Source organism: Hemiscyllium ocellatum, chromosome 17, assembly GCF_020745735.1.
Source record: "Hemiscyllium ocellatum isolate sHemOce1 chromosome 17, sHemOce1.pat.X.cur, whole genome shotgun sequence".
Classification (NCBI taxonomy): Eukaryota; Metazoa; Chordata; class Chondrichthyes; order Orectolobiformes; family Hemiscylliidae; genus Hemiscyllium; species Hemiscyllium ocellatum.
Genome location: NC_083417.1, coordinates 53,916,299 through 53,929,721, shown reverse-complemented (window position 1 = coordinate 53,929,721; position 13,423 = coordinate 53,916,299). Strand labels below are relative to the sequence as shown.

At 39.8% G+C, this 13,423-nt stretch overlaps 1 protein-coding gene across 3 annotated transcripts in view; it reads right to left on the bottom strand.

Annotated features, from left to right (window-relative positions):
• edc4 (enhancer of mRNA decapping 4) overlaps nucleotides 1–13,423 on the bottom strand; it is a 112,363-nt gene that overhangs the window by 75,956 nt on the left and 22,984 nt on the right. For all 3 annotated transcript variants that reach the window (XM_060838175.1, XM_060838176.1, XM_060838177.1), the window contains exons 10-12: nucleotides 10,195–10,290; nucleotides 6,553–6,652; nucleotides 993–1,173 (exon numbers count right to left, since the gene is read on the bottom strand). In XM_060838175.1, coding sequence (XP_060694158.1) covers nucleotides 993–1,173; nucleotides 6,553–6,652; nucleotides 10,195–10,290 — 377 coding nt within the window. The remainder of the gene's footprint in view (nucleotides 1–992; nucleotides 1,174–6,552; nucleotides 6,653–10,194; nucleotides 10,291–13,423) is intronic.

The window sequence follows — 13,423 nt, the reverse complement described above, 5'->3', positions numbered from 1 at the left end:
TGCTAGGTTACAAAAATAAAAAGGGGTGTATGACAACTTAACGGCCATAAAAGATCAGTTACGTGGAGAGATCTGTAACTTAAGGGACAAGGAGCTTAAAACATTGAGACAAACAGCAACATTTCAGATTTCAAATTAATTTTAAATACATTCATAAACACCACAGCAGTAGTGACAGACAATACTGACCTGAGAACATATTGACATATTCAGAACTGGGTAAGGGATGAGATTTTCACAAAAGTATTATGAGTCATTAATTTGCCATGCATAAGTTAACTTTAGTGATTTTGCAATTTCAGTGAAAATTAATGTACTATTAACAAAAAAAAGTGTCCTTGTTTTTGCTCCCAGTGATCAAATCTCTAAACATAAATCAATTCCTAGGTGATGAATACTCTCCAAGGACAGGCAAAATTAACACTAGTGGAAACACAACAGCTGACTGAACAGCAACACCAACAGTATCTGAGTTCCACCTGACTGCTTGTTTTATCACCTTCAGGACACATCCTCGGCAGATCATAATTCAATGGTAAAACATGTGTTCAAACTCAGAATGTATCTGGTCACTTATTATGATATGAGGGAGGCAACAGCCTAATAGTTAACCCAGAGATCCAGTATTGGGGACCCAGGTTCAAATCCCACGATGGCAGATGGTGGAATGTGAATTCAATAGAAGTTTGGAAATAAGGAGTCTACTGATGACCATGAAACCATTGTAAGGAAAAAAACTCATGATTCAGTAATGCACTTTAGGTGAGAAATCTGCCATCTTTACCTGGTCTGGCCAACATGTGACTCCAGACCCACAATAATGTAGTTAACGCTTAACTGCCCTCTGGGCAATAAATGCTGAACTAATCAGCAACATCCTCATCCTATGAATGAATGAATAAATAAAACAATAGAACTAAGACATTATACACTCTAAAAATGAACTGTACAAACATGGCATCTTAAAGTGTACCATTAATTGTTTTGCTGACCTGCATTTAAAGTGTCACTTTCCTCCTCAGCTGACAGAACCTCGATATGCCTTGGGCGACACCTACTGACATCCTGGATGCCAAAGCTAAGTACTGGGTGAGTCAGCAAAAACTCAGATATGGAGACAAAATGGGCTTTGCCTTCATCCTGGTTCTGATGTAGCTCCATCACATACAACACCTGCAACAGTCCAACAGTTACTTGCATACACAGGTCCATTCAATTTAAACAATATGGCTACCCATATAGTAGGAAAAAGTATCCAAAAACAGAACCTTAAATTTTTATAAAATCTTAAACATCCCAAGTAGTTTCGGGGCAAAAAGTCAAACAACACAAAAGAAAGGAATGCTGTCAAATTTAATGCTGAAGACAGAGGTTTTAAGGTGCCAGATCATTAGATGGACAAGTTCATGCAGTGCTAGAATGAAACTAATAAAACAGGGATGCAAAGAATACAAAGGCAACCTGGGTTGGAAGAATAGTGGGCTCATACTTGCATGCAGGGCTGAAAACTGTATCGATGCAGAGAGAGCCAAAGCCATGGACAAAGTTCTTAAATAATAGTAAAGCACAAAGGACACAATGGAGATCAGTAAGGGCAGTGGCAATAAAGGAGCAGGATTTCATGCAAGACAACGGAATTCTGAACAAGTTCTGGAAATAGCGGGTTTTGAGAAGATTTGTAGCTCAGGTTGGCATTCTGGATGTAAGTTTGTTCACCGAGCTGGAAGGTTAATTTTCAGACGTTTCGTCACCATACTACGTAGCATTTTCAGTGAGCCTCTGGATGAAGCACTGCTGATGATTCCTGCTTTCTATTTATATGTTTGAGTTTCTTTGGGTTGGTGCTGTCATTTCCTGTGGTGATGTCATTGCCTATTCTTTTTCTCAAGGGGTGTAAATGGGGTCCAAGTCAATGTGTTTGTTGATAAGAGTTCCAGTTGGAATGCCATGCTGCTAGAATTTCTCGTGCAGCTAAAACATTTAGTAGAAGACTCATGCCACTCCATCCACTCCACCCAAGAATTCCTGAAGACCAGTAAGACACTGAGATAGAAGAGGATGAAATAATGGTCTCCTTTGATGTAACAGCTCTGTTCACATCAATCAACATCAATCTAGCCAAGGAAACACTGACTACATTATTAGAAGACCCAAAAACACATACATCAAACACCACCAACTTCATCGGCAAGGACAGTATCATCAAGCTAGTGGACCTATGTCTTACCAACCACTTCACATTCAACAACAAAACCTACAGACAAACCAACGGAACACCCATGGGATCTCCAATATCAGGGTTCTGTGCAGAGGCAGTAATGCAGAGACTCGAACAGACAACTCTGCCAACCATCCAACCCAAGCTTCGAGTCCACTACATCCCTTACTGGCATAAAATTCGCTAAAGAGGAGGGAAACAACAACAAACAGCCATTCCTAGGTGTCACCGTAGAGCGAACAGCCAATAGGGAACTTCAAACCAGCATCTACAGGAAAACAACACATACGGACCAAATATTGGATTACAGAAGCAACCATCCTCACATCCACAAACGAAGCTGCATCAGAACATTTCAACGAGCCACCCCACACTGCAGCACAGAGGAACTACGCAGAGCAGAGGAAAATCACCTAAGCAGTGTATTCAAAAAGAATAGGTACCCAGTGAACACAGTCTGCCGATTTCTCAGCAACAAACCCAAGCAGACAAAACACGTCCAGAAACCTTAGTTACTCTCCCCTACATCAAAGTCATCTCAGAAATGACTGCCAGACTACTCAGACCCCTTCGCATCATGGTTGCCCACAAACCCACCACCACACTAAAACAGCAGCTAATGAATTTGGAAGACCCTATACAGACAACAAGCAAAACTAATTACAAAATACCATGCAAGAACTGTAACAAACACTACATCGGACAAACAGGCAGAAGACCAGCCATCAGGATACATGAACATCAACTAGCCACAAAACGACATGACCCTCTCTCACTAGTATCCTTAAACACAGATAAGGAAGGACACCACTTCAACTGGGACAACACATTCATCCTAGAACAAGCCAAACAGAGACACGCATGAGAAATCCTAGAAGCATGGCATTCCAACCGGGACTCTATCAACAAACACATTGGACCCCGTTTACCACCCCTTGAGAAAAAGAACCGGAAATGACATCCCCACAGGAAATGACATCACCAATCCAAAGAAACCCAAAACATATAAACAGAAAGCAGGAATCATCAGCAGTGCTTCTTCCGGAGGGTCACTTAAGATGTTACCTAGTATGGTGACGAAACGTCTGAAAATTAACCTTCCAGCTCAGCGAATAAACCTACATCCACATGTTCTGGAAATCTACAAGATGCAAGGCCAAGAAGGAAGCAGAGATGGAGAACAGAATAACAGACAGGATGTGATATTTTTCAGGGTGAAATTTGATAGTTTCGGTTTTAGTGATATTTTGAGGGGATAAGGATTTTCAGGTATAATACCAGCATTAAACTATTTACCTAGCTTTTAGCAGTAAAGTGCAAGCTACGGACTATAGGGGACACAAGATCTGGTTACTTCAGTAGTGAGTTGTACCAAGAAAGACATTTAGTTGAAGAGATCTGAACACAGAAAGATGTCAGCAGAGTTAAAAGCCAGAAGGACAGATTAAGTCAAGGACAATGGCCAGATTTTCTACTGGCCATACACTTGTTAATCAGTCATTGTCATAAAAATCTACAGCTCAGAAAAAGGCCATTCTGCTCTTCAAGTCTGTGGTGGTCAAGTACAACCATCTAACCATTTCCAACATACTCAGTTTGGTTCCATCAAAATATTTCCAAAATGTTATGAGTGTTTCTACCCTTCACACCCTCAAAGGCAGCGAGTTTCAGATTCCCACCACCCTCTGGGTTTAAAAAAAAATTATTTTTCTTGAAATCGCTTGCCTGTTACCTTAAATCCACTGCATCTGCTCACTGATCCCTCTACCAAGGGTAAAACTTTCTTCCTGTCTATGCCCATTATATTTAATCACATTCCCTCTTCAGTCTCCTCTGCTCTGGGAAAACAACCCTAGGTCTTTCTAATCTATCACCATAACTAAAACACTGCAGCCCATGAAACATTCTGGATAATCTCTGCATCCTCTCCAATGTAATGTGAATTTCAGAATTGCAGACAATACCCCAGCATTGGCTTAAACAACCTTCCCAAGTGCTTCCCAGACTCCAACCATTCATCACATATTCTCTTACCTTGTTTGCCATGCCCAAGTGCATTACTTCACAGTTAGCTGGATTGAAGTGCATTTTCCACAAACGAATCCATCTCAACAGGCTGTCCATATCCTCCTGCAAACTAAGACCCTCCTCACTATTTACCACCCTACCAATTATCTGCATAATTACTGATCAACACTCTTACATTCAAGTCTAAATTGAACAAACAGCAACACTGATCTCTGCAGAATCCCACAGGACATAGGCATCCAGTCACAAAAACACCGTGCGACCAACACCCTCCACTTTCGACCACACAATCAATTTGCCAAATTTCCTTGAACCTTAAAGGCTTTCAGTTTTGCTATTAATTTTTCACACGGGACCTTATCAAAAGCAAATGTTGGCGTAGATTGGAAAAACACACAGGGATTCTGCAGAATCTCAGTCATAGTGCACTCCAAAGGAATGGATCAGGAAACTGAATTTTTTGCCAGTCAATTCTGAGATCCTGGAACACTCCAAATGTCTTCACTTAAATCAGAGACTTCAGATGGCTTCAACGTAATTAAATAACAGTTACTCAGAAAAAGTTAGATTATTAAATGCATTGTCTAAGTATTACAAGGAAATCATTATTACCCACATACCCCAAACTTCACCTCCTCCAGACCACCTTCATCCATCCTTACAACTCGACCAAATCCACCTCAATCTGCCTTAAACACTGCATTACTTAGCTTACCACCTTGCACTCTAAAGCGTGGCACCATAACACCCTCCATACTCAAATGGAACCAAACAACTGACCCAGCTATTACTCTTTCCAACTATATCCTACTTCATTATCAATCTGGTAGTCAGCTGACCCAGCACCCTAATATCATACCTGCCTCATGTATCTTCGGTTTGACAGCAGCTGTCAAAGCATTTGTCACGACCTTGTCAGAATACAGCAGGTGACTGTTGTGAAAAGGGAATATGGTTTGCCTTCTTCTGACAGTTGTGCACCATGAAAAACTGTCAAACTGAAATTACTGTAAGAAATACTGAATCTCCTGGTTGAAATATGAGCTCCCTAAGAAGGGAGATAATGAGTGGCAATTTGTGCAAAATTGCCACTCCTCTAAAAAACAATCAGGCCCTTTTTCAGAGACCAACAAAGTTCAGAGGAAATTACATCCTGAGGAAGAAACTGAGTAAACAGGTAATGGAGCTCAAAAGATTAATGAGCAGAATTTGGATAGGTGAAAGAAAGAGAAGTTGGCCAAAATTAGACATTTCACAACATGTGGAAGATGTAGCAGAAGCAATCAAGCTCAGCATCTTAATCCTCATGGTCAACATGTCTACAAGTTGCTGAAATTCATGAACAAAATCAACAGTGATGTAAATGCACAATTAAAAAAAACTACTCAAAATAAGGAGGGAAAAATCTCAAACTATTTTGCATTCATGTCATTTCACATCTATCCTGTAAAACAAACCATCATGACGAAACTACTACAGACACGAGCATTTTGTATGAAATCATAAATCTTGCAAATAAAGCTCAAAATGTACAATCATTTTACGTGTACTGGTCTTAGATTTTACTCTGTATATATTTACTACTACAAACAGTACAGGTCATTCTGCTATAATGCGAGTTTCGTCAGCGCGAATTGGCTACAATGTGATTGACAAATTGTGGACGTTGTTTGGATAATGAACTTTCTATTGAATTGGTACAGCAATTTTCTATTAGCAATCTTCTACAGGGTGATTTTCAAAAGCAGTTTTCCATAGTGTGATTTTCTATAGCGTGAGGTTGCAGACAAATACAACTGTCACATTATAACAGAACTACCTGTACCTGCTTCTATTTTTGTGGGTCCAATGAGAATACTTTAAACATCCACTCCCTTTGTGACTGGTACACAGCACCATTTGTGCAGCATCATCAGATGTACTGCAGCAATTCAGCCAGGTAATTCCGGCCCAACAACTTGTATAGCTCGAAGGAGTAGAAAATACATGGAAGTATAGCACCTGCAAGTTGGTTCCCAAACTACATCATAGTGATTTGGAATATTGTTACTGCTTCATCAACGTCACATCACCCATACCTTGGGATCTCTGATATATACAATTGAGTGCATCGACATCCACATCATCTGCAATAGCTCAAAAGCATGGCTGACCATTCACTTCATCAGGGCAATTTGATTTGTTTACACTTTCTTTTTTGCTCTCCACCTTATACTCTTGCACCAACTGAGGTGGGGTATGGCCATCTCTCTCGTAATTAAAATTTAGAGCTAGAAACAAAACACAAGAGATTTGAAGTCACTTACTTTTCTCTGTACATCACTGAGGATGAGGTATTCTGCAGATAGATCCAGGCTGGCTTTCAGACTTGGGTACACATTGGTATTAAAAGGGTCAGGCATAAACCTAAATATTTAAAAAAACACAGGAACTGTAAATGTGGATCCAATAAAAGTGGTCTTATTCTATTCCAAAAATCAACAAATTGAAGCATGTGATCCCAAATTACCTAAGTGGAAGTACACACAACTCAAGAGAATTGGAGAAAATTGAAGTAAAAGTTCTATTGCTTAAACTTTAAACAAGAAAGATATCGTTCAATTGGTACACTGAACCGATGACAAATAAAATCATAGATCATATAATCCCTGCAAGTAGGTCATTCGGCCCATCAAGTCCACACCAATCCTTCAAATAGCATCCCACCCAGACCCATTACCCCAACTCTATCCCTGTATTCCTGATTTTATCATGGCTAACCCAGGTAGCCTGCACATACAGTCATAAAGTCACAGAAACGTATAGCATGGAAACAGACCCTTCGATCCAACTTGTCCATGCCGACCAGATATCCCAACCCAATCTAGTCCCACCGGTCAGCACCCGGCCCATATCCCTCCAAACCTTTCCTATTCATATACCCATCCAAATGCCTTTTAAATGTTGCAATTGTATAAGCCTGCACCACTTCCTCTGGCAGCTCATTCCATACACGTACCACCCTCTGCGTGAAAAAGTTGCCCCTTAGGTCTCTTCTTTATCTTTCCCCTCTCACCCTAAACCTATGCCTTCTAGTTCTGGACTCCCCGACCCCAGGGAAAAGACTTTGCCTATTTATCCTACACATGCCCCTCGTGATTTTGTAAACCTCTATAAGGTCACCCCTCAGCCTCTGATGCTCCAGGGAAAACAGCCCCAGCGTGTTCAGCCTCTCCCTAAAAGCTCAAATCCTCCAACCCAGGCAGCAAACATCCTTGTAAATCTTTTCTGAACCCTTTCAAGGTTCACAACATCTTTCCGATAGGAAGGAGGCCAGAATTGCACACAATATTCCAACAGTGGCCTAACTAATGTCCAGCCGCAGCATGACTTCCCAACTCCTGTACTCAATACTCTGACCAACAAAGGAAAGCACACCGAACGCCTTCTTCACTATCCTATCTACCTGTGACTCCACTTTCAAGGAGCTATTAACCTGCACTCCAAGGTCTCTTTGTTCAGCAACACTCCCTAGGACTTTACCATTAAGTGTATAAATCCTGCTAGGATTTGCTTTCCTAAAATGCAGCACCTCGCAGTTATCTAAATTAAACTCCATCTACCACTTCTCAGCCCATTGGCCCATCTGGTCAAGATCCTGTTGTAATCTGAGGTAACCCTCTTTGCTGTCCACTACACCTCCAATTTTGGTGTCATCTGCAAACTTACTAATTGTACATCCTATGCTCACATCTAAATCATTTATGTAAATGACAAATCTTTGGATAAAGATGAAATTAAGGAATGTAAGATTCAATTAGCACCCAAAGCATCTAGTTATCAATTCTGATCCACTCACATAAAAGCAGAAACATTTTAATTATTCATAAATATTAAAGCAATTGTTTTGATTTATTCAAGAGCATTGCGATAAAGACATACATGTTTTTAGGACAGATTCACCCAGTAAGCTTCTACTGCGGAGAAAGAAATGAGGGCGATGGAACTCAGGGAAATAAATACTGATGTTTTGAAAAAAACTCACATTACAGAAGAGAATGTCCTAGACGTGTAATAAAACATAAAAGTGGATAAATCTCCAGGACTTGATCTAGCATATCCCAGGGCATTGTGGGAAATTAGGAAATTCTGGGTCCCTTAGCATAAATATTTGTTATCATCTTTAATTGAGATGTAAGATGATTGGAGAGTGGCTAAGATTCTACCTTTGTTTAAGAAGAGATCCTACGAGAATACCTGTGAATCTGACTTTGGTGGTGAATACGTTTTTAGAGGTGATTCTGAAAGGTAGGTCTTCCATGAACTTGGAGAGGCAAAGAATGATTACGGATGAATTTGTGTGAGGGAAACTGTCGCACAAACTTGATTGAGTTTTTTTCAGGAAATAACCAAGAAGATTGATGAGGACAGAGTGGTAGACATTGTTTACTTGGACTTTAGCAAAGCCTTTGATAAGGTTCTGCATGGTGGACTAATTAGTAAAATTACATCACATGGGATCCAAGGTAAGATTGCCAACTGGATGCAAAATTGGCTTAACAGGCAGGAGACAGATTGATGGTGGAGAGAGTTGTTTTTCCAACCGGAGGCCTGTTGCCTGCAGTATTCCACAGAGATCGGTACTGGGTCCACCTTTGCTTGTCATTATACAAACAATTTAAATGAGAATACACAAGGCATGGTTAGTAACTTTGCAGATGACACCAAATTTGGTGGTTTAGTGGACAGTAAAGGTGGTAATGTAAGATTACAAAGAGATCTTGATCAATTGGATCAATGGGCTAAGGAGTGGCAGATGTTTATTTTGGACAAATGCAAGTCATTGCATTTTGGTAAAACAAACAAGGGAAGAACTTATTCAATTAAAAGTTGGGCTTTGGGTAAATGTTGCAAAACATGGAGATCTAAGGGTGCAAGTACACAATTCTTTGAAGTTTGTGTCAAATATAGACAGGGTGATTAGTTATGTTTAGCATGCTTGCCTTCATTGCTCAGACTATTGAGTTTAGCAGTTGGGATGTCATGTTAAGGTTGTACATGACATTGGTGAGATCTCTTCCAGAGTATTGCGTCCAGTTCTAGTTGCCCTGTTATAGGAAGGATTAACCTGGAGAGGGTTCAAAAGGGATTTACCAGGATGCTGCCAGGAAAGGAAGGTTTGAGTTATAACAGGATAGTTGGGTTGGGGCATTTTTCACTGTAACATTGGAGGTGAAAGGGTGATCTTGTAGAATTTTGTAAAATCATGAAAGGTGTAGGTAAGGTGTCTTTTGCCTCGGGGATTTCAAGACATGGGGATATACGGCATATGGAAGAGAAAGATTAAAAAAAGGCATGAGAGTTTCTTTTAAAAAAAAACACAGATGGTGGTTCATGTGAGGAATGAACTTCCAGGGAAAGTGAGGGATGTGGGTCCAGATAAACATTTAAAAGACATTTCGATAAGTACAAGAAGAAGAAATGTTTGAAGCATAAGCAGTTATGATTGGTTTAGTTTGGGATTGTGGTCAGCATGGACTGGTTGGACTGAACGGTTTGTTAACATGCTGTATGACTATGACTAGACAGTACAGTCAAAGTTGCAGGAACACAAGGTGCAATAAGAAGAGAATCCTGAACACAATCTGGCTCTCAAGTATTCAAATGACTCCAGGTGCCACCAATTACAGCATTTAACAGTGCAAAATGGAACTTCTCACTAATCAGATGGACAGTAGCTACAGCAAATTAAACTTACGTCAGGGAACAAAATCGCAAAATAATATCAGAACTTTTTTTAAAAAATGGCATCAACATTTCAAAGGATTGAAGTCATATATTGCAAACTGTCCAATTTAGCACAAGGGACACATTAACCTTAATGCAGCTGAAAAACAGAAAAGATTTTAGTTCAAGACCAAACAACATGGTCTGCACTTCAGCAGTTATATTTGAATTAGTTTTTGCACCTGATGGTCTGTAAACAAGTCCATGACACTGTACACCACATCTTCAGCTCCCTATTCTGATCTGCTCCAGTGATAAGGAAACGCCAGAAAGGGACACTATAGAACAGAGACAAAATAAGTAATTAACAGGAGATCAAACTTGAATTAGAATGTATCAACATTAAAAAAGAAACTTATACCTATATAGCACTAACATGATCTCTCTCATATCCTCAAAATGCCTTGCCATCAAATATTTATTGAAACAAGGTTATTTGTGACATGTTATAAAATTATTTTGATTCAGAGATCATCTTGCTGTGTTTTGTCCTTCTCAATCATCTCTCATTAGAAGCTAACTGCATCACCAAATACAACTTCTGGTCTTTCTAGCTTTGTGCTAAAGAAAAGAAGCCATTCAATGTTTGCAGCCCAGTGTTCAAGGCTACAATACCTTGGGGCACTGAGTTCCATTTTAAAAAAATAGTAATTTCCTTAGGTTTGTTTTGCTAGATTTTAGTCTCCAAAAACAGATTTGATCTGCATGAAGGAAGCTGGGCAATAAAATCTTAAAACCTAGAGGGAAGGGAAAAGAAAATTAGCAAAATAACTTCTCAAAGCACCATCTCAACAAAAAAAAACTTCTCTCAAGGTTACTCGGACTCTATTCATTGTTATCCTACAAGTATTTCACTTCTGCATTGTGATGGTTTGGAATTTTTCAGCCTGGCAATCAACTAGCATGTTTGGGGTTACTCAAGTGTTTCATAACTGTGGTTGCTAATTACAGCATTCAACAATGCAAACTGGGACTTCTTTCAGGGATGATAACTACAGCAAGTTAAACTTAACTTTGGGGAAGGAAACAAAATCATGAAAAAAATCCACAATTTTCATTCACACCACACAAATGCCAACAATGATCACCTCCAATAAAAGACAAATAAATCACCATCCCTTGACATTCAAAGATGTTACCGTCACCGATTCCCCATAGTCAAAATTCTGGGATTACTATTGACCAGAAACTCACTGGACTTACCACATAAACACAGCAGCTGCAACATGTTAGAGGCTTCAAATACTGCAGCATGTAACTCACCTCCTGACTCCCCAAAGCCTGTCCACCATCTATAAGGCACAAGTTAAGAGTGTGATGGAATACTCCCCACTTGCCTGGGAGGGTGCAGTTCCAACAGCACTCAAGAAACTTGACACTATTCAGGACTAAGCAGCCATCTTGCTGGTACCACATCCACAAGCATCCATTCTCACCACCACCTTCATTAGGTAGTGCACACTGGTGCTATAAACAAGATGCACTGCGGAAATTCACCAAAGGTCCTTAGACAGAACCTTCCAAAGCCATGACCACTGCCATCTAGAAGAAGAAGGGCAGCAGATACATGGAAACACCACTACCTGCAAGGTCCCCCCCCCACAAGCCACTCACCATCCTGACTTGGAACATATCACCGTTCCTTTACTGCTGCTAAATCAAAATCCTGGAGTTCCTCCAAGGGCTGTGCACCAACCTACAGCACATGGAGTACAGCAGAATAATGTACACCATCACTCTCCCAAGGGCAATTAAGGACAGGCAATAAATGCTGCCCAGCCAGTGAAGCCCATGTCCGATCAGCATGTGAAAAAATTCCATTGCAATTCAGACATCAGTGACCAGAGGCAATTACTTCTTAATCACCAATGAGGGGCCAACAAGTCGAGCTCAGGTTTTAAACAAACATGAGTTTTGTTGCATTTGGAACAGCATTGAGAGACAAAATTTTTGGGATTCAACTAAGCTTTCTTCATTCATACAATGCACGGGAAGATCTCAAAGGCTATTTAAAGGTACACCATGAGGAAAATAATTATGCACTTTGCATTAAAATTATTCTATTAAACTACTAAAGAGCAGATATAACAAAATTGCAGAACTTAATATGCAAGTACAGTGACTTTGGTGAAACTTATCAGAACTTGAGGAATCGCAACAGGCTGGATGTAAAAGGAATGTTTCCCCTTGTGAAACGTGGCCATTGTTTAAAAATAAGGGATCTCCCACTTAAAATGAAGATGAGGAATAACTTTTTCTCTCATTGTGGATTATAAGTCTTTGGAACACTCTTGTTCAAAAGGGAGTAGATGCAGAGTCTATGAATATTTTTAAAGCAGGGATAGCTAAATTCTTGACAAGTAAGGGCATGAAAGGTTATTGGAGTAGTCAAGAATGTGAAGTAATCACATCAGTCAGGGTCTTTTTGATTGACGCTGGAGGTTTAAGGAGCCGATTACTGTTTCTAATTCACATGTTCATGCATGATTTAAAACAGTAACCTATATTAAATATCACTTAATTTAAAAGATATTTAACCGTCTTGCAGCTTTCGTGATCTTGGAGTTACTGTTGATATTGCTTAATTATTGATATTCTGAACACCATGAAGCTACTAATTTTAATGCATCCTGTCATAAGCAAAACTCCAAGCAGTTTGAACATTTACTGAATTGAACACTAGTACAAATCCTTTCAATGTGATCTGAAGTATATACTCAAACTTTAGGCAAATATGCAAACCTTGCAGATCTTTCCTCCATGATACAATATCTGTAAATAATCTTGCAATTATTTAAGAAAGTCAGCGCTATCATGTAAAAAACTGTTTATACTGGTCCTTTTCCATAGTTCTTTTGATGAAACCAATACATTTTGTCTTCTTGAAACAGTTGGTTTAATATTAATTTTAATAAAGTGCTAAGCCAGACAGCTCAATGGAGCTCCAACACTGAATGAAAGGATCTGGGTTCATACCCTTGATTCCCCACAAACCAACTCCCAATCTGTCATGCTGTCATAGGAGGGAACTGAGCAATAGCCACACACTTCTCCAGTGGAGGGTTGCAAGGAAACGGGGGGAAAGAGGAGAAAATCACTCCAACCTGTTTTTGGACACTTCCTAGTGGACAGTTTCAAAGTGGTACGTGGTCCAGAGACCTAGAAAGGGTAAACGGGAAGAGAGAAAAACAAATCCCAAAATAATTTTGCAGTACTGCTTCTAAGTTCTTCCACAGTCACTCAGTCTGTCATTATTAAATCACAAAAATAAAACTCCATTACTAGTCTGCAGACAGATGACATTTGGAAAAAAAAGGAGGGCGGGACAATTTTACCTCCCTCCCCCCCTTTGGTTGACAAGTGAGAGCATAAGTAACAAAAAGAATTGCTTTTAAATGCAGCATATTGCAT